This window comes from Mobula birostris, chromosome 13, assembly GCF_030028105.1.
Source record: "Mobula birostris isolate sMobBir1 chromosome 13, sMobBir1.hap1, whole genome shotgun sequence".
In the NCBI taxonomy this organism is placed as follows: Eukaryota; Metazoa; Chordata; class Chondrichthyes; order Myliobatiformes; family Myliobatidae; genus Mobula; species Mobula birostris.
This window is the reverse complement of record NC_092382.1, coordinates 104,351,750-104,373,578: the sequence shown is the minus strand read 5'-3', so window position 1 is coordinate 104,373,578 and position 21,829 is coordinate 104,351,750. Positions and strand designations below refer to the sequence as shown.

Here is a 21,829-nt window from a genome sequence, read left to right as displayed (position 1 = left end):
GGAACTACTACCTGATGCACAGTAGCCCTGTCCTCACTTGCAGGCCCGGTGTCTGGTCTCCATTTCCTCATTAACACCCCAGCTTTGAGATAATATCCCACTGACTCTCTCTGAACCAGTTGTTTGGTGAGAACTGTCTCCTTAAAGCTACCATTTCAGAATCTTTATTCTGATCCTCTATAAATTCCTTCCTCGATAAGGACAAACTTTTCTCAAACACCTTACTCTCACCAGCTTTACTACTCTCTAAGTCCTGCTGGAATATGGAAGGTAGAAAAGTCTGTGACACATCATCGTACTTTACACCCCTGGTGTTGCTATCATGGGCCTCAGCAGACTTTCTAAACATGCTTTGAGTTACCACACGGACAGGGAAAATATCAGTCCCTCTGTCTGGATCATTAGCAGCAGCTTGATCATTAGTTGAACTGTTAAATGAACCTTACCGTGAAGAGTTGTCAACCTCCCCTATTGTTTACTAAACTTAGCACGATCACCAGACTTATAACTACCATGTTTATACTATGGAAGAGGCCAAACAATCCTTCTACCTTATTCCTGCGACTTTTCTTCAGACCTGTCTCAATAGCAACATCTACCGATAGTCCCTCCTGGTCACAACAGCACTTCAAATTTTGTCTTTCCACGCCCCAAACTTGAACAACATCACAACCTTGAAGGTGTTTACCTCCACATGTCCAAACAAAATTTAACAGAGTGGCACACACTTCCTCAGCAGACTTTTGTCCTGCAAGCAGGGTCAAAGGTCGCAAAACCAATTCAACCTTCACAAGTACTTTATTGAAAAGCCAGGGACAACACTTTTTTCCAATATTTTCAGTAACGTTGACTTCAGCAATTTTTATCTTATTACTAAATTTTAGAACACTGTCTAATACAAGTAGCTGAGAATTCTCTATTTCCACTGGTACCCTTATTCACTGAACCAAGATCATCTGACACAAATGAACTGTATTCCTTTCCAACCAAGTCAGACACCTCAGATTCTAACTGAGCTGCAACACAAGGTTCAGTACCCCATGAAACCACAGTTACTTCAACAACCTGAATACAGGCAATCGGGACAGCTGCCTCTTCCGGACTTTCATCCCTTCCCCCAGTTTCGAATTCATGGTCACCCCGAGCCTCCCAACTCTCACCTGGAGCAAACTCAACCCCCGTGGGTTAAAACAAACTCCTCTGCTGTCTTAGCAGACCCCCACAGGGTGTCGGCATCTCCTTCATCGAGATATGCCCTTACATCATCAGGAACTCAATTTTTAAATTCATCAAAGAACACAAGCTCTCTCCTGAGCTGTAAAAATCAGCAGGGTCTAACACTAAACCTCTCAGCTGCCATATCTCCCTCTCGAACGGTCTCTGTCTTTCTGCCTCTTCTCTCTCGAGCTGTTTCAGGAGCAACTCCTGCTCCATTTTAATTTTTCCAGCTGAAACTGAAGCTCAGCCTCAGTAAGTACTTTACCGTCAGCAAACATTTTCAACACATCCTCGGTAAATTGTTTCGTCGAAATATAATATTCAACTATTTTTCTTTGAATTTCTACCTTAGTCAGACCTTCTTTACCGTGTTAAGTTCCAATTCCTCAACAATTGTCCACAACTCGTCCTTTTTAGTTCTCTTCAAAACCACAGGGTTTGCGATGCCAGGAATTTCCTAACATCCATTTCTGCTGTTTTTCAAGACGACCAAATCAAAAGGGATTTTCCCCAATCATTTCAAACAAGCCCCCCAGACAATATGTTCATGTCTCGGACGCAGGCCCCAATTTTGTCTCGTACCCCCTGACGGGTTACAGAACCAGCAGAAATGGAAAACACTTTGGAGTCCATATTGCTATTAACTGATTGTATTTAATAGTAACTACGCAATATCGAGCCAAGTTGGAAGCCCAGGTTAAGCAAATGGATGCCAGTAGACTATGGCAGGGTCTAAATGAGATCACTGGGCGCAACGAAAAGTCTGGGAATATCAATAACTGTGGCGCTTCTCTTCCTGAAGAACTTAACGTATTCTACGCAAGATTCAAACAGAAGAGCAGAGCCCAGCTCCCTCCGGATGAACCGGACCTGGTGGCATCGAGATTCACCGTCACCGAGGAGGGCGTTAGAATTGCCTTCCTTTTGGGCCTATGGCCGACAATGAATTCAAATGGACTGAACCTCAGGGATTCTTGAATTAATATTGAACAGTACGGGAGCCCCATCCTCACAGTTTTTTCCCCCATTTTTCACACAATATGTTTTAATCATGGCCTTAAGCGTGGAGTTGCACCGTTCCAAGGCTCCTCGGACTCTGTGTGATATGCAGATGACCCAGTGTGCTTAGCTCCCAGTTTTCCAAACATCCCCAGGAATGTTCTCGAAGTAAAGTTACTACGCTGCTCAAATTTAATTTCTTTGGGCAGACTTGCCAGTGTGTAAATCTTACGGAATGCTTTATCACAGTCCAGGCCTTGATGTTTCCGAGAGGCACGGCCTCAGGGAACCCAGACACAGCACACATAACAGTTAGCACATGCTGATGATCAGATGCAGTCTTTAGCAATGGGCCAACACAATCCGCTATGATGCAAGAAAAAGGTTTAGGAAAAGCAGGTATCTGTGTAGTGGTGTTACTTGAATAAGCAGAGTGAGCTTCCCCTCAACCTGGCAGCTATGACAAGTCCAGCAAAAATTCCCAACATGCTTTCTGAAATGAGGCTAGTAGAATCCCTTCAAAATCCTGTTCACTGTCCATCTCACTCCAAAATGTCCACCTATAGGCATAGAATGCGCTGGCTGTAAAATCTCAGCCCTGTAGTCCTTGGGAAATACTACCTGATGCACAATAGCCTAATATTCAATTGCAGGCCCAGTGGCTGGTCTCCACTCCCTCGTTAAACCCCATCTCTGAGGTAATATCCCACTGACTCTCTCTGAACCTCCTGTTCTGTGAGAGCTGTCTCCTTTAAAGCTACTATTTCAGAATCTTTATTCTGTTCCTCCATAAATTCCTTCCTCGATTAGGACAAGCCTTTCTCGTCAGCCTTACTCTCATCAGCTTTACTACCCTCTAAGACCTGCTGGAATATGGAAGGTAGAAACGTCTGTGACACATCATCGTACTTTACACCCCTGGTGTTGCTATCATGGGCCTCAGCAGACTTTCTAAACATGCTTTGAGTTACCACACGGGCAGGGTAAACATCAGTCCCTCTGTCTGGATCATTAGCAGCAGCTTCCTCATTAGTTAAACTGCTAAATCAACCTTACCTTTGAGAGCTGTCAACTTCCCCCCACTCTTTACTAAACTTAGCACGATCACCAGACTTATAACTACCATGTTTATGTTATGGAAGAGGCCAAAAAATCCATCTATCTTATTCCTACGACCTTTCCTCGGATCTCTCTCCATAGCAACATCAACCGATTGTCACTCCTCGTCACAACAACACTTCAAGTTTTGTCGTTCCATGCCCCAAGCTTGAACAACATCATAACCTTGAAGGTGTTTCCCTCCAAAGGTCAAAACAAAATTCAACAGAGTGGCACATACTTCCTCAGCAGGCCTTGGTCCTGCAAGCAGGGTCAAAGTTCGCAAAACCAATCTACCATTCACAAGTACTTTATTCAAAATCCAGGAACAACACTTTTACCAATTGTTTAGCTAACAATAAACTCTCTAATTTTTATCTCATTGCTGGATTTTAGAACACTGTCTAATACAAGGGACTGAGGATTCTCAATTTCCACTGGTACCAAGGTTAACCCCTCCTTCACTGAACCAGGATCATCTGACACAAATGAACTGTATTCCTTTCCAACCAAGTCAGACACCTCAGATGTTAACTGAGCTTCAACACAAGGTTCAGTACCCCATGAATCCACAGGTACTTCAACAGCCTGAATACAGGCAATCGGGACAGCGGCCTCTTCCGGTCTTTCATCACTTGCCGCAGTTTCAAATTCAAGGCCACCCCGAGCCTCCCAGCTACTCTCTGGGTAACTCTCACCTGGAGTAAACTCAACCCCGTGGGTTAAAACAAACTCCTCTGCTGTCTTAGCAGACCCCCGCAGGGTGGCGGCATCCTCTTCACCGAGGTGTGCCATTACATCATCAGGAACTCAACTTTTAAATTCATCAATCAACACAAGCTCTCTCGAGCTGTAAAAGTCAGCACGGTCTAACACTAAGCCTCTCAGCTGCCACATCTCCCTCTCGAACTGTCTCTGTCTTTCTGCCTCTTCTGTCTCGAGCTGTTTCAGGAGCAACTCTTGCTCCAATTTAATTTTTCCAGCTGAAACTGAAGCTCAGCTCGGTAAGTACTTTACCTTCAGCAAACATCTTCAACACATCCTCCGCAATTTGCTCAGTCAAAGTATAATATTAATCTATTTTTCTTTGAATTTCTACCTTTGTCAATCCTTCTTTACTGTCTTAAGTTTCAATTCCTCAACAATTTTCCGCAACTCATCCTTTTTAGTTCTCTTCAAAACCACCGGGTTTGGCGATGCCAGAAATTTCCTAACATCCAGTTCTGCTCTTTTTCCACACGACGAAATCAAACGGGATTTTCCCCAATTAATTTAAACAAGTCCCCCCCCCCCCCAACCAATTTGTTCATCTCTCGGACGTAGGCCTCTATTTTTTCACGTACGCCGTGACGGGTTAAAGAACCAGCAGAAATGGAAAACACTTTGGAGACCGAGATAACAGACCTGCCCCTCCTTCACCCAAATCTTACTAATGGCTGGAAGATCGTGCTTCCAGACGTTGAGCCCTGCCCTGAGCTCATCTGCCTTTCGTGTTATACTTCCTGCTTTGAAATGTACGCCGCTCAGAACTCGAGTCCCAGTAGGCTCAACTTTTTGCTTCCTGACTTTGTTGAGCTCTGACCAACATCTGTCCCATCTGACTCCACTATCTGTTATGCCATTCTGGTTTTCATCACCTACAACTCCACACCGACACCATTTTTAATGACAAACCTTCCCACTGGGATTTTTCACTGCAGTTCAGGTATAAACTAAGAGAGTGCTCGCTGACCCAGGAAATGATAGAGCTGCAAAACGTGGGCGTGGTGTGTCGCGGCCTCCTGACCCGAGTCTCTGCTGCCCCCCAGTGTTCGCTCGGCAGAAGACAAGCTCTTTTGTGTCGGTTGTAGATTTCGGAGGCATTCAAAGTACGTAGGCATTTTCATGTTTCTTTTTTGCTATATTATTTGTGCTTTGTGCCACGTGCGATGCTTGCATTGGGTTAGGGTTAGGGTGCACCCAAAACTCCAGGTGTGGTCTCACCAGGGCCCTGTACAACAGCAGAAGGACTTATTTGCTCCTGTACTCAACTCCCCTTGTTATGAAGGCCAACATGCCATTAAATTTCTTCACTGTCTGTTGTACCTGCATGTTTACTTTCAATGACCGATGAACAAGGACAGCTAGGTCTCGTTGTACTTCCCCTTTTCCTAACTTGACTCTAATCAGATGTTATCCTGCCTTCCTGTTCTTGCCACCAAAGTGGGTAACCTCACATTTATCCACATTAAACTGCATCTGCCATGCATCTGCCCACTCACCCAACCTGCATTTTAAAAACATCCTCCTCCTATTTTATACAACCATTCAGCTTTGTGTCATCTGCAAATTTTCTAGTGTTACTTTAAATCCATTCACCTGATTCATTAATATATTTTGTAAATAGCTCCGGTCCCAGCACCGGGTCTTGCGGCACCCCACGAGTCACTGCCTGCCATTCTGAAAGGCACCCGTTTATTCGTAATCTTTGTTTGCTGTCTGCCAACCAATTTTCTATCCACGTCAGTACCCCATCCCCAAAACCATGTGCGCTAATCTTGCGCACCAATTTCCTATGTGGGACCTTATCCAAAGCTTTCTGAAAGTCCAGGTACACTACATTCACTGGCTGTCCCTAGACAATTTCCACAGTTACATCCTCAAAAAAAACTTCCAGAAGATTCGTAAATCCATGCTGATTCGGACCGATCCTGTTGCTGCTATTCAAATTGTCCCCTGAACAAAATTATGTCACAACCCTTGTCCTATTCCGTAGGAGACTTTACACGTACTGATTAAGGCAACTTGCCTTGAAACACTTGACAAACTATCACACGGGTCATTTCACAGTATGGGTCTCGCAGTTAATACCTGTTAAAATCACCCAAGATCACAACCTTTTGTTTCTTTGGACAGTCTGCGACCTCATACAAATTCGTTCCTCTGAACACCCAGGACTGTTAGGTGGTCGACAATGTAGCCCCATGAACGAGTTCATACTTATTTTACTCCTTGGCTTTAAAGTAAGGGGTGGGAAGATAAAGGGAGATATTAGAGGAAGGTTATTTACTCAGAGAGCGGTTGGTGCGTGGAATGCACTGCCTGAGTCAGTGATGGAGGAAGATACACTTGTGAAATTTAAGAGACTACTTGAAACTGGGACCTCTATTTTTCGTGATTTTTATTAACGACCTGGATGTGGGGGTAGAAGGGTGGGCTGACAAGTTTGCAGACGACACAAAGGTTGGTGGTGTTGTAGATAGTGTAGAGGATTGTCAAATATTGTAGAGAGACATTGATAGGATGCAGAAGTGGGCTGAGATGTGGCAGATGGAATTCAACCCGGAGAAGTGTGAGGTGGGACACTTTGGAAGGACAAACTCCAAGGCAGAGTACAAAGTAAATGGCAGGATACTTGGTAGTGTGGAGGAGCAGAGGGATCTGCGGGTACATGTCCACAGATCCCTGAAAGTTGCCTCAGAGTTGGATACGGTAGTTAAGAAAGCTTATGTGGTGTTAGCTTTCGTAAGTCGAGGGATAGAGTTTAAGAGTCGCGATGTAATGATGCAGCTCCATAAAACTCTGGTTAGGACACACTTGGAGTAATGTGTCCAGTTCTGGTCGCCTCACTATAGGAAGGATGTGGAAGCATTGGATAGGGTACAGAGGAGATTTACCAGAATGCTGCCTGGTTTAGAAAGTATGCATTATGATCAGAGATTAAGGGGGCTAGGTCTTTACTCTTTGGAGAGAAGGAGGGTGAGAGGAGGCATGATAGAGGTGTACAAGTTAATAAGAGGATTAGATAGAGAGGATAGCCAGCGCCTCTTCCCCAGGGCACCACTGCTCAATACAAGAGGACATGGCTTTAAGGTGGGAAGTTCAAGGGGGATATTTGAGGAAGGTTTTTTACTCAGAGAGTGGTTAGTGCGTGGAATGCACTGCCTGAGTCAGTGGTGGAGGCAGATACACTAGTGAAGTTTAAGAGACTACTAGACAGGTATATGGAGGAATTTAAGGTGAGGGTTATATGGGAGACAGGGTTTAAGGGTCGGCACAACACTGTGGGCCGAAGGGCCTGTACTGTGCTGTACTATTCTATACATTCTATAAACTGAAGGAGTTGTGCAAAGTGGTGTGGCGTGGCGCGGCATCCAAGCAAGTGTATGTGCTGCCCCCTGGTGCTCGCCCGGCAGAAGACAAGCTCTGCTGTGGTCGTCTGCAGATTTACATGTATGTGTATGTACGTTAATGTATGTAAAGCAGTATATATACCGTGATCGTATAAACTACTGATATCCACCGTATGCTTGCTATTTTTTTTTCCATCGCGGAAGTATTATGTGTGCATTGAGCCACGTGTGACTGTTGGTATTTGATTTATTATTTTTTTGCTGGAGTAACACTGGCCCGTTTGGCTGTATTCATGGATATTCATGCATGGTTGAATGGTAGTTAAACTTGGATTGGATTTAAACGGTATATTATAAACAGGTCTCTCCTTCCTTGGAAGAGAATCCAATAATCCAGCTATCTGAAGCCTTCATTCCTGCCCCGACACCTTGGCCACGTGTTAATCTGTATGATCTTACTATTTCTGATCACACCAGCCCGTACAGAGATTTGCCTGCTCAGCCTCCCACTTGAGATTGCTGCGGACATGACCCGAGAGGTTGCAACCCGGGCACGTAGGAGGCAAAATGCCATCCAGGGATCTCTCTCTCGCCCACAGATCTGTTCCCCGAACAAAGACCCCGCCAGCACCCCAGCTCTTTCCGCTCTACTCCCTTCCCTACTGAACCACAGAACCGAACTCAGTGCCAGAGTCCTGACCTGTGAGACATATCTGTACGGGGTCATTTGCGCCCCTCTCCGAAACCCAGAAGTGCACTGACTGTGTACCTGTAATTCAGCCCGTTGGCCACAGGGAGCACTCTACACTGGGCCTGGCTGTTAAACCCCTTTCATCCATCTGACTGTCCCCCAGTCTCCTGTGAACTGCACATTCGGTCTAACGTCCACCCAATATGTCCTTCCTATCACGCCTTCAGCTTCCCGAATGATCCTCAGTTCCATCTCTTATTGGAGGATGTCCCAACGGCAAAATTATATGATTCTGTGACTCCGTCAGTCAGACAGAGAGCGAGGTTCCCTCCACACCATGCCATCACAAACTCCCGGGGTCACACATACACAGTGAATCTCCCTCCACACCACCCCATCACAGACTCCCACGTTTAGACACAGAGTGAAGCTGCCTCCACACCGTCCCATCACACACTCCAGGAGTCAGACACAGTGAATCTCCCTCCACACCGTCCCATCACACACTCCCGGGGTCAGACACAGAGTGAAGTTCCCTCCGCACCGTCCCATCACACACACCAACAGTCGGACACTGAGTTCCGCTCAACTAGCAAAGATACAACACATCTCCCGTGGTCAGCCCCTGGGTGAATCCCTCCACTCTTTATCATCACATTCTCCCTGGTACAGACACAAAGTAAAACCTCTTCTTCCGCACCCCGTCACATACTTGCGGTTTATACATGATATGTAGTTCCCTTCCACCCATCCATTTGGAGAGGAATAGAATGTGAAAGCAAGGATATAATTTTAAGACTTAGTAGGAAGCTGTGAGGCCACATTTGCAGCATTGTGAGGAGGCTTTGATTCCAGCTTATCGAACAGAGTTTGTGCTCCTATTGGAATGGTTTCAAAGGAGGTTCACGGAATTGATTCCAGCATTGATTAGCTTGTCATGTGAAGGCAGTTTGATGGCTCTGGGGCCTGAAGTGCCTGGAATTCACAAGAATGAGGCGTGATCTTAAGAAAAGCTGTCGGATAGTGAAAGGCCATGACAGAGTAGATGTGGATGGACTTTACTCTGTTGTCGGGAGGTCTCGCACCAGGAAACACAGCCTTAAAATAAAGGTATAGGAAGGCGCTTAGGTGGATTGTCTTCGCCACAGAGCGGTGAATCTCTGGAATCCAATGCCGCAGGCAGCCGGGTATACCAGGCCGTGCGGCATCTTAAGGCAGAGTTTGAAAACTTCTTCATTATTCATAGCCTGAAGGAAAACCGGGAGAAGGCGGGAGACTGGAGCTGACAAAATAATGGATCAGGCATGGTGAAATCGCAAGCAGACTCCGAGGTCTAATTCTTCTGCTCTGTCGTTTGGTATTATTTGAAGTTCCAGGGTTCATACTTGTGAACAACTCAGAGGATATACAGAGAGCTCAACACTTTCATGCAAACACGAAGAAGGTGTCATGTGCCCGACTGAAGAGGACAGGAATCCGGATTTCCCGCAACTCCACTCCCTGGAGTACCGTTATGTCACTTTCCCTTTAACACTCAGACTTGCAATTATTCCCGGCCACATTCCCTTTAGAGATTCCTGGACAGGTACTTGGAGTTCAGGAAAATAGGAGGCTATGGGTAATTTCCAAGGTAAGGACATGTTCGGCACAACTTTGTGGGTCGATGCGTCTGTGTTGTTGTAGGTCTTCTACCTAAAGGCATTTTGCTGAGCACTCATTCTTCGACCGTACCATTTCTCGGACTACTGCTTGTGATGTTGTCTTTCGATTAGGTTGGTGTCCTCTTGTTTATTTCCAGTCTGAGCCTGAGTTAATTCCACACCTTCCTCTGCATTTGCATTTGTTTTCCACACCACCCTCAGCTGTCTCGTTACAGAAGGGATTATAACTTTAGGGGTTTGATGAGATGTGGTCTCTCAGTGAAGACAAGGAACATTTTACGAATGTCCGGTGGAGAGTATTCTGTCTTGTCGCATCGCCGCCTGGTGTGGAGTGTACTAGGCACAGAATCGCAAGAGGCTACAGAAGGTTCTAGACTCAGGCGACGCCATGACGGTCATACCCCTCCTCACCATCCAGGACGTTTACAAGAGGCGATGCCTTGAAAGTGCGGCATCCATCACTGAGGACTCTCAACAACCGGGAGAAGCTCCCTGCTCGTTACTATTATCATGGAGGAGTTACGGGAGCCTGAACACCCACACACAGCCATTTAGGAACAGCTTCCCACCCCCGCGCCATCACACCTTTGAACACATGACCATTAACTCGACATTTTTTTCATTATTTATTCTATTTTATGTCATTTGCATTAATTTTACAGTTTACAGCATATGGTTGCAGCAAAAAGGAAAAAAAAACAAATCAGACCGCATAAATGACAGGTAATAAATCAGATATAAAACATGCGAGACGGGTGGACAGGACATTTAACACGCCGGCCTTCACCACTCTGGGCACTGGGTGCTGGAGCCGGGAGGGCACGTTCCGGTTGCACAACACGTCGGTGAGGCTGTACTTGGAGAACTCATTTGGAAAAAGACCCGGAATGTTGGGACTTCATTCCTTGCAGTCTTGTGGGTGAACATTTCGAGTTGTAGGAAGACAAGAGAGACATAGATAGAGTGAATGCGCAGAGAATATTTAGCCGGGTGGGATAATCGAGAGCCAGTGGGTATGATATTGAGCAGAGAGGTGAGAAAGGAGAGAGAGATCAGGGTGGTGGAGTGGTTAGAGAGACCTGAGAGGGGAAAGCGAGAGTATGATAGTGAAACGGAGAGAAAGGGGAATGGAGGGGAATGAGTTGGGCAGCTGGTGCGGAGTAAGACAGCGGGTGTAGAAAGTGCTAGGACATAGTGGAGGAGAGAGCTCGGACAGAGAGGTCGAAGGTGTGGTGAAGAACGGGACATAGCGGGTATGATGAGAAAAACAAAGGCGACAGATGGGGAGAATGTCTTGTCAGTATGTGGTTACGACAATGCAGCAGGAGGAAAAGGCAGAGAAGGTAAGGACGGGATTTGGGAAGATCGAAGAGTGTGTGGAGGAGAGAGAAGTCGGAAAAAAGACCCTTGATTCAAGTCCTTTTGATTAAAGTTGTTCCCAGTGTCTGTTGACAGAAACCCTGGATCTTTGCTGTATTACCCCAGCACAAAGGTACAAACTTCTCGCAGACGAAACGTTGAGCCCGATTGCAAGGGAAGCCCCATACGGCCGAGTCCCTCTGACTACGGGCGCACATTCCAGAGTTCATCTTGTGCAGGAAAGCAGAGGCCACATTGCTGTCAAAGAGCGTTAAACATGTTCTACAGAGACAGAACAGCCAATCCGACACCGTCGCCAAACTAATGCTATTAAACAGCCCTCTCCTCACAGTCCTGTGTCGGCCCGCAAACTAATCCCACGAAACCACTCTTTTCTCACAGCCCTGAGTCAGACCTCAAGCAATTCCTATTGACCCACTGTCTCCCCAGACCCCTGTATCAGTCGTCAAACTATCCCAACTACACCACGCTACCCCGACAGTCTCTGGTGTGTCGCCAAACGAATCCCACTGACCCACATTCCCTCCACAGTACTATGTCAGTCCCCATACGAATCAAACAGGCCCACTTTCTCTCCTGAGATTGTTTCAGTCCCCAAACAAATCCCACAGCCCCGCCATCGCCCCAAAGACTTATGGCGATCCCGAAATGTATTCCACGGGCTCACCCTCTTAGATGAGGGAATTAAAAGTAACTTTAGCAAATTTGCCGATGACACAAAGCTGGGTGGCAGTGTGAAATGTGAGGAGGATGTTATGAGAATGCAGGGTGACTTGGACATGCTGGGTGAATGGGCAGATGCATGGAGCGGGAGTGGGTTATGGAGACGGGAAGGAGTGTGTCCGTATTAAGGTGCAAGGCGTGTCGGTATGTCGCTATCGTTGAGGCATGTATCAGTGATACGGTACAGGGACTGTCGTTGTCTGGACATCACGATGAGGGGGCAGACTTGCTACGGCGAGCGATACACCGGTGTCACGGTGTGATGCGTGTCCTTTTCACGGAACGGAGTCGCTCAGTATCCGTTTGAGGGTTCTGCCGGTGTCACGGTGTGATGCGTGTCCGTTTCGCGGAACGGGGTCGCTCAGTATCCGTTCGAGGGTTGTCTAGGTGTCATGGTGAAGGTTGTGACGATGTCACCGTGAGGGTTGTGTCGGTGTCACTGTGAGGGCTGTGTGGATCGCTCACTGCCTCTGCTGTCTGTGAAGTGTCGTTCTCTGTGTTTCGCAATACGTTGTTAAATTCCTTGATCTACCCCAAACCCTGCTCTTCCCACCTGATGTGTTCACTCTCTGTTTTTACCCCGCCTGCAGAGTAGTGAACATAAATCACCGAACAGAACAGACCCTTCGGCCAACAATATTGTGATATACCAATTGAGCTAAATCACTTCTGACTGCACAGCAACCATCTCCTTGTATTCCCTGCACATTAATGTCCCTGGCAAAGAGCCACCTGAACCCCTCTCCCTGAGTTTGTCAATGAATCGAAAGTGAGTAGTAAAGTCGCTTCTCAACTTTGAAATCTTCCCGCTGCATCACGACGAATAAACCCAAAACCGGGAATGTTGAGCTGACGGTCATGCTCGCCCTGCGCCGACGTCTCACTGATATCTACAATATCATAATTCCAGCCTTGATCCCTGCTCTGAGCTCATCTGTCTTTCGTACAATACTTCCTGCGTTGAAATGTAGGCATCTCAGAACACAAGTCCCAGCAGGCTCAAACTTTTGCCTCCTGACTTTGTCTCTGGTCTTCCCAACATCTGTCCCAACAACCGCTCCACTATCTGTTTGGCATTCTGTTTTTCATCCCCCTCCATCTCTAGTTCAAACCCCACCCCTCCTCCTTTTTTAATGCCAAAACCACCCGCTGGGATGTTAGTTCCAGTCTAGTTCAGGTGGAAAGTGTGAGATTTGCTCGGTGACGGAGTAAATGAAAGGGCGGCGCAATGTGGGTCGGTGTGGCGCGGCCTGCAGGCAGAGATATGTATTGAAATAGGCCTTATTCACTGCTCGCACCGTCCTTGGAAGAGAAGCGTGTGATCCAACTATCAGAAGCCCTCATTCCTACCTGCAACACTTAACCACGTGTTAATCGGTGTTGTCTTCCTATTTCTGGTCACACCTGCACGTCCCGCACTTTGCCTGCTCACCCTCCCACTTAAGATGGCTGAGGACCCGATCCGAGTGGTAGCGTCCCTGACAACCGGGAGGCAAAATACATCCTGGAATCTCTCACTCACAGAAACTCTTTTCTGTTCCCCGAATAAATAATCCTCTATCACCACAGCTCACCTCAGCTGGCCCTCCACTCCCCTTCTGAACAACTGAGCCGAAATCAGTGCCAGAGACCTGACCTGAGAGACTTTCCACCACTTGGTCATTTGAAACCTCCCCTCCCCCAGCTAGACGTACGCAAAGTGGTGTACCTGTTATTGAAAGGGTTGGCCACAGGGGGCGCTCTGCACTGGGTCTGGTTGTTTAACCTCTTTAATCCCCCTGACTGTCATCCAGTTTACTATAAAGTGCACGTTGGGTCTAACTTCCTCCCTATATGTCCACCCTATCGCCCCTCAGCTTCCCGAATGATCCAGTTCCAACTTCAACTCCCTAACGCCCGGTATTAGAAGCTGCAGCCGGATGACCTTCTTATATACGAAGTTGTCAGAGACTCTGGAGGTTTCCCTGTCGTCCCACGTCCTCCAAGGGGAGCATTCAACTATACTGCCAGACATGGCTTCTGCTCTAACTGTGCAATTGTAAACAAGGAAACAATGAATAAACTGAAAACAAATCCACCAACAGTAACCCCTGTGTTATCTTAATTTTCCCTTGCTATTGAACCTGCCTCGCTGATTGGCTGTTGTTCAAACAAACACGTGGCGCTGCTTTCTAATGCACACTTCTTTCTCGCTCCAGATCTCCGATTGGAGGCTGTCCTAACGCCATTAATATATGAATCTTTGGCTCCGTCAGTCAGCCACACAGTGAGACTACACCCAAACCATCCCATCGCACACTCCTGGCATGAGACACCGAGGGGCGCTGCCTCAACAACGATACATCACATAATGTCGGGGTCAAAAAAGGAGTGAATCTCCCTCCGCGCTCCCATCCCACACAGCAAGTTTCGTGGAAGGAGTGAAGAAAGCATTTCCGGAGTCAGACACATACTGAAACCCCTTCTACACAGTCGCATCATGGCTATCCGGGTCAGATAGAGACTCAAACTCACAACAGACCCTCCCATTACAAAATCCGCAGACAGACACAGAATGAATCTCCCTCCACACCGTCCCAGCACACACTCCCAGGGTCAGATACAGAGTGAAGCTCATTCCACACCGTCCCATCACACACCCCAATGGGTCAGATACAGTGTGAAGATCTCTGCACACCGTCCCATAACATAGTCACAGGGTGCGACACTGAGTGAAGCTCCCTTACCACTGCCCCATCACACACTCCCGGGGTTAGATACAGAGTGAAGCTCCCTCCACATCGTCCCATGAAACACTCTCGAGGACGGACAGAGAGTGAATTCCCTCTTGTCCGTCCAATTACGCAATCCTGGTTCAGATATTATCTGTGTTTTCCTCACCCCGGTGCACAATCGTATCACACACTACCCTAGTCAAAATTAGAGCGAAACCCTCTCCCTTCCGACTCTCAGCTCTCACACATCCCCAGCACTGCGCCGTTGCTGTAGTCTCGAATTTTATCTCGATATTTTGTGTGCGTGGACAGGATGTGGATTACTCAGCACACACATGCTCTCAGTTCCAATCACCAACTCCAAATCCTGGGCTGTCACATCTTTGAACGCATTTCTGTAGTATTTATTATTTTCTGTAAAGTACCTTAATTTTACATCTTTGCGCCAAACTGATGCTGAAAATCAATCAAAGGTAACAAATCGGTTGGTGATCCGGTAGAAAACGTGCCTTACGGATGGATCGCAGATTAACTCGCTGGCCTTCATCAGTCAGGACACTGAGTACGGGCGTCGGGAGGTCACGTTGCAGTTGTACGAGGTGTCGGTGCGGCCGCACTTTGGAGTACGGTACTCAGTTTTGGTGGCCCTGCTGTGTGAAAGATGCCATTGAGCTGGAAAGAGCGCAGAGGGAGATTTACGGGGATGTTGCTGGGACTCGAGGGTCTGAGTTATGGAGAGAAGGCAAGAAGGATGGGGCTTTGTTCCTTGGAGCGCAGGTATGAAGCCAGGAGAGGCACAGACAGGGTGAATGTGCACAGTCTTTTTCCCCCGGGTTGGTGAGCTGAGGGCCAGTGCGCACAGAATTGAGGCGAGAGTGGGTGGAGGGAACCGAGAGAGGAGAGGCAGAGAATGGGTCCGAGGGGGAGAGGAGGGAGGAGAAGCGGGATGAGTTGGGGATAAAAAGGGCAGAGCAAGAAGAGGGGTGGAAATGTGGAGTAAATATGGGGGGGGGGGGGGAGAGCGGAGCCGGGAGGGGAGAAGAGTAGTCCAGATGGGGAGAGGGATAGGAGTGGGGGAGAATGGAGATGCGAGTAGAGGAGGAGATTGGGGTAGGTGTTAGTGCAGAGAGGGTGGGAGGGGATGAAAAGATGGAGGAGTGAGAATGGGGTAGATTGAATGAGGAGAAGTGGGCTGTAGTCATTTGATTAAATCCGGCCCCACGGGGTGTTGACAAAGACCCTGGATCTCTTCAGGAATATCCGGGTATAAATATGCAGACTTCTCGCAGATGAATCCGTATTTACTTTCGCAATTGTGTCTCCTTGAATTCGAATTGCACTTACTGCAGGTGCGCGATCCATAGTACATTTTGTACAGAAGATTAGAGGCCACATTCCTATCAAACAGGGTTAGACATTTCAACAGAGACAAAACAGATCCAGCAGACAACTGGAGACCGTTGCCAAACTAATCCCGCTAATCTGCGCTCCTTCCACAGCCACTTGTCAGCTTCTAAGTAAATCTCATGATACCCCGCTCTACATCGCCGTACGAATCCCACAGCCGACGCTTCTTGGCCGGACGAATCCTGCTACGCCGTTCGCTCCTACAGTCCCGAGACCGTTCCCAAATTAATCTCACTGGACCACCCTTTCCCGACAACCCGGCATCAGTCAACAGACTAATCCCACTAACCCACTGTCTCCCCACAGAACTGTGTCAGTATTCAAACTAATCCCACTGACCCACTCACTCCCCCGTCTCGTGTCTGACTGAAAACTAAACCCATTGTCCGACTCTCTCCCCACAGCCTCGTGTCACTCCCACACCACCGACCTGTAACAGTCCAAACCTCACCCGTCTCTGCATTTTCCAATCCAGTAAATTCTGTGTCCATAGCCGATAGAACTGGAAACAAAATCCTGTGAAATTAAATCCCTTCGATTAATGTGCATGTAACGCCCTGGGAAAAGTTTCACAGCTGATGTGATGGTTTCTCTGCAGCAGCAGAGTGTTTGGGTTATGTCCAGAGATAACGGGGACTTTGGAATGTGTGGCGTCCCATGATGGGAGGGGTTTTCTTTATTGTGCGTCCGAGAGCGTGGGATTCGCGGGCTTTTGTTCGAGAAAAGATGCAAAGACAAGATGCCAGAACGGGGAAATCGTAGTCTGCAGGACTGAGCGGACTTTGAATGGGGTCAGCAGTCGACGACGCTCCGGTGGAATTTGATAGAGAACGAACGGACGGGAAAGTAGGGGAGATACAACGAGCGCTTTAGACAGATTAGTTAAAATGGGCCTTTTTCTCTCTTTGTTTTCTAAACTAAATCTACAGTCAAATGAAGACACTTAAAGTTCAATCGTTAAGTTGCATATGGTGTACTTCTCGTTATTTACTGCGAGTGATTTGTAACCGGGGAACTCATCACGCAGCATTCACATAAATGATATTTTACAGTCTCGCCCTGACCCGCCCAGATAAACGCGTGATGGTCGAACCTGATGGTTACATTTGGCCTCTCTTCATGCCTGAACAGGGGAGTATGTGAATCGTTGGGACAGAGAGGGAATTGCCCAGTCTCTGACACCGGGAATGTGTGATGGGACGGTGTGGAGGGAGATTCACTCTGTGTCTGACCCCGGATGTGTGTGATGGGACGGTGTGGAAGGAGCTTCACTCTCTGTCGGACCCCAGGACTGTGTGATGGGAAATTGTGGGCGGAGCCTCACTCTGTGTCTGTTCCCGGGAGTGTGTGAAGCGACGGTGTTGAGGGCGTTGCACTCTACGTCTGACCTCGGGAGTGTGTGATGGGACGATGTGGAGGGAAATTCGCCGAGTGTCTCATCCCGGGAGTGTGTGATGGGACGGCGTGGAGGGAAATTCACTGTGTGTCTGACTCCTGGAATGTGTGATGGGAAATAGTAGCGGGAGCTTCACTCTGTGTCTGACCTCTGGAGTGTGTGATGGGGCGGTGTGGAGGGAGCTTCACTCTGTGTCGGACCCCGGGAGGGTGTGATTGGACGATGTGGAGAGAGCTTCACTCGCTGGCTGACCCCGAGTGTGTGTGATGGGACAGTGTGGAGGGAGATTCACTGTCTCTTCCACGAGAGTGTGTGATGGTACGCTATGGACTGATTTACTGTATGTTAGACCCCGGGAGTATGTGATTGTTATTGATATCTCTTCTCACGATGTGACACATACTTTTTCCTCCTTTGAATTTATTTCGAGGAGCCTTGCATCAAGGTCTGAGCAATATTCCCTCGCTTCATCATAAGATTTCTCCAACGAGGATATGAAATAACACCGGTCTTCATTTCTCTGCCAGTACTGTGGACACGTTTGCCCTGCAAATCAGGAAATAGTGAATCATTTGTGAGAACGCTCATTTCACCAGCAGGGTTCGGAGAAAGGCAACCTCCCTCTACTCCGTCACATCACAGATCCCGGAATCAGACACACATTGAAGTTCCTTCCGCAACGTCTTTTCACACAGTCCCGGTGTCAGTAACAGATTGAAGCTGCCTCCACACCGTCCCGTGGTCAATTACAGCGGCACGCTTACTCCATACTGTCCCATTGTACAATCCCATGGTTAAAAAAAAAAGTGTAGATTCCTAGAATCCGTAACATCACAGATTTCCGGGTCAGGCACCTAAAGAATCTCCCTCCAAATCTCGCAGTAAGCACTCCCGGATGGAGACAGCAGGTGGCGCTGCTGTCATACGGCCCCATCACACACTCCCGGCATCAGACACGGAGTGAAGCTCCCTCCACACTGTCCCAACACACACTCCGGGCATCGGACACAGTGTGAATCTCCCTCCACACTGTTCCATCACACACTCCGGGCATCGGACACGGTGTGAATCTCCCTCCACACCGTCCGATCCCGCACTCCCAGGGTCTGACATAGAGTGAATCTCCCTCCACGCCGTCCCATCACAAACGTCCAGGGTCAGACACAGAGACATGCTTAATCCACGCCGTCCCATTGCACAATCCCATGGTAAAACACCGTGTAGATCCTTAGAAACGGTAACATCACTGATTTCCGGGTCAGACACAGAGAGAATCACCCCGCAGACCGTCGCATCACACACTCCCGGGGTCAGACACAGAGAGAATCAGCCCGCACACCGTCCCATCACACACTCCCGGGGTGAGAGACGGATTGGAGCTCTCCGCCTCCTCCCTCCCCGTCTCTCACCGCCGCGGATGAGGAGCAAGGGGAAGCGGGGGATATTATCTCACCTCTTCTCCCGTTGAGGTATTGGCAAATCTGAGCTCATTACACACTTTTGTGATCAGACAGAAAGCGAAACCCGCTTCGTCCGGGCTATCACAGAGATCTGATATCAAACGCAGAGTGAAGCTCCTTATGCATGATCTCTTCACACAGTCAGGATCCGACGCAGAGTGAGGTTATATCCGACGTGCGCATCACGCACTCCCGGGGTCAGACAATAGGTGCCGCTGTGTCCACACCGTCCCAGCACACACTCCCGTGTCAGCCACTAGATGTCGCTCCCTCCAGACTGTCCTATGACACACTCCCGGGGTCAGACACTAGATGTCGCTCCCTCCAGACTGCCCCATCACACTTTCTACGGTCAGACACGCAGTGAATCTCCCTCCACACCGTCCCATCACACCATCCCAGGTTCAGACACACAATGAAACTCACTCCATACTGTCCGATCACACTCTCGCGGGGCAAGAAATGGAGTGAAGCTCTCCACCTCCCCTCTCCCCTTCCCTTACCCCCCCCCCTGTGATGAGGAGGAGGAGAAATGAGGGATGTCGTCTCACCTCTTCTCCTTTTGAGGTACTGGCAAATCTGAGCTTTGGTTTCGGTGATGGTTCTGTACTTCGTTTCCAGCTGATTGCATTCATGGCAGAGATCGGTGTGTGTTTGATTCAGCTCTGAGAGTTCAGAGTTGAGGACGGTAATGCTGTTTTCGAGAGTGGATAGGTTGTTGTTGAGGGCGGAAATATTATTCAGACACTTTCTCTGGGAGAGATCCAGGCGGGAATTCTCAGATGTCCTGGTTTTAAGGGTTGAGTTCAACTCACGGACTCGCTGCTGACATTGGCGTTGGGTCCTGTTCATCTCCTGATGTTGTTCCCAAAGTCTTCGGTAGTTTCGGTCGGAGGTGATCAGAGACTGACGAGTCTGTGATACTGAGGGTGATAGTAAGGGGTGTGTCAGTGACACGGTGTGAGGTGTGTCTGTGTCAGAGTGAGGGGTGTGTCAGTCACAGTGATGGGGCTCACTCTGACACGGTGTGAGAAATATCGGTGTGACGCATAGGGGTGTATCAGTGTCACGGAGAGAGTTGTGTCATTGTCACAGTGAGTGAAGTGTCCGTGTCACGGTGAAGGGACTGCAAATATTACGGTCTGGAGTGTGTAAGAGTCACAGTGAGGAGAGTGTCGGTGTCACGGTGACGGGACTGTCGGTGTTACAGTCAGGGGCGTGATGATGTCACAGTGTGGAGCGTGCATGAGTCACAGTGAGGGGCGTGACGCTGTCACTCTGAGAGCAGTGTCAGTGACAGTGTGGGGTGTGTAAGTGTCACGGTAAGGGAAGTGCCGGTGTAATAGTGTGAGCTTGACAGTGTCACGGTGCGGGGTATGTGTCGTGTCACGGTGAGGGATATGTGTCGGTTTCACGGTGAGTAATGTATCGGTGTCACTGTGCTCGCAGTCTCAGTGTCAAGTTGTGGGGAGTATCGGTGTCACAGTGAGGGAACAGTCAATGTCACGGTGCGGAGAGCTTCGGGATCACGGTGTTGGAAGTGCCAATGTCACAGTGAGTGGTGTGGTGGTGTCACAGAGAGGGGATTGCCGGTGTCACAGTGATGTGAGTGTCGCTATCACGCAGATTGCTCTGTCACTGTTACAGTGAACGGTGTGTCGGTGTGACAATGAGCGGTTTATCAGTGTTACGGAAAGGGTTGTGTCGGTGTCACAGTGAGTGAAGTGTCGGTGTTACGGTGGAGGGCGTGTCAGTGTTTCTATGTGCAGTGCATAAGTGTCACGGTGAAGAGAGAGGCGGTGTCACAGTGAGGGGGAGTGTCAGTATCACGGTGTGGGCCGTGAGAATTTCACGGTGTGGGGACGGCCGGTGTCACGGTGAAGGGTGTTACTGTATCCTTGTGAGGGGAGACTCAGTCTTATGATGTGGGGTGTGTCGGTGTCACTGTGGGGGGCGTGTCAGTGTCACGGTGAGGTTATGCGCTAACATTTCATCCCACTCTGTTTGTTTATGGTCTGACTCCTGCCGGAGCTCGTTCGACTCACCATGGATCGAGAGGCCGGCCACTATCGCGACGAGGATGGATGTAACGAGGCAGAGTAGGCAGATCTTATGGTACGCTCTATTTCCGATGTTTTCTTTCGACTCTTGTTTATGCGGACCTGTAGAGAGAACTTTCAGTTTGGGCGTGAATTCAGCCGTGACTCCCACTGGGACTCGCTTCCACCCACGATCCACGCTGTCTCCTTCCATCACGATCACCCTCTCCCTCTCTCAATCTCAGCTATTGTCAGCCGTCGTCGCTGAGAGTCCAAATTCCTTGGTTTGTGTTTGGCTGACAGGAGTCTGACGGATTCCAGAGATCAGTCGGATCTCCCCGGAGCCTCCTCCGCTCTATAGGAAGCAACCCATGTGTCCGACCTCTCGTTGTAACACATGCCATCGAATCCAGGCAGCATCCTGTTACACCTCTCTGGTGGGTACCCGGCGCCTTGACATACTTCCGATAATCTGGTGACCAGAGCTGCATACGAAACGCCTGATTCATACTAACTGGTGATGTTTATAAAGTTGCAACATAACTCCCTGACATTTGTATTCAATGCCTCGACTAATAAAGACAAGAATTCCTTAAGCCTTCTTGAAGAGCAGATCGTATCTAACAAGCCTGATAGAGTTTTTTGAGAAGGTGACCGGGCATATAGATGAGGGTATCGATGTGGATGTGATCTCTATGGATTTTAGTAAGACATTTGACAAGGTTCCACACGGCAGGCTTATTGAGAAGGTCAGAAGGCATGAGATCCAGGGAGGTTTGGCCAGGTGGATTCAGAAAGGGCTTGCATGCAGAAGGCATAAGGTCGTGGTGGAGGGAATACATTCGGATTGGAGGGTTGTGACTCGAGGTGTCGCACAAGGATCCGTTCTGGGATCTCTACGTTTCGTGATTTTTATTAACGACCTGGATGT

At 48.5% G+C, this 21,829-nt stretch overlaps 1 protein-coding gene across 1 annotated transcript in view; it reads right to left on the bottom strand.

Annotated features, from left to right (window-relative positions):
* Positions 1-15,641: 15,641 nt before the first annotated feature.
* The window catches only part of LOC140207268 (uncharacterized), a 69,145-nt gene continuing 62,957 nt past the window's right edge, over positions 15,642-21,829 (bottom strand). Inside the window, exons 9-13 of the mRNA XM_072275723.1 lie at positions 20,905-21,021; positions 19,411-19,782; positions 17,803-17,945; positions 16,455-16,519; positions 15,642-15,993 (exon numbers count right to left, since the gene is read on the bottom strand). Coding sequence (XP_072131824.1) covers positions 15,795-15,993; positions 16,455-16,519; positions 17,803-17,945; positions 19,411-19,782; positions 20,905-21,021 — 896 coding nt within the window. The 3' untranslated portion in view covers positions 15,642-15,794. The remainder of the gene's footprint in view (positions 15,994-16,454; positions 16,520-17,802; positions 17,946-19,410; positions 19,783-20,904; positions 21,022-21,829) is intronic.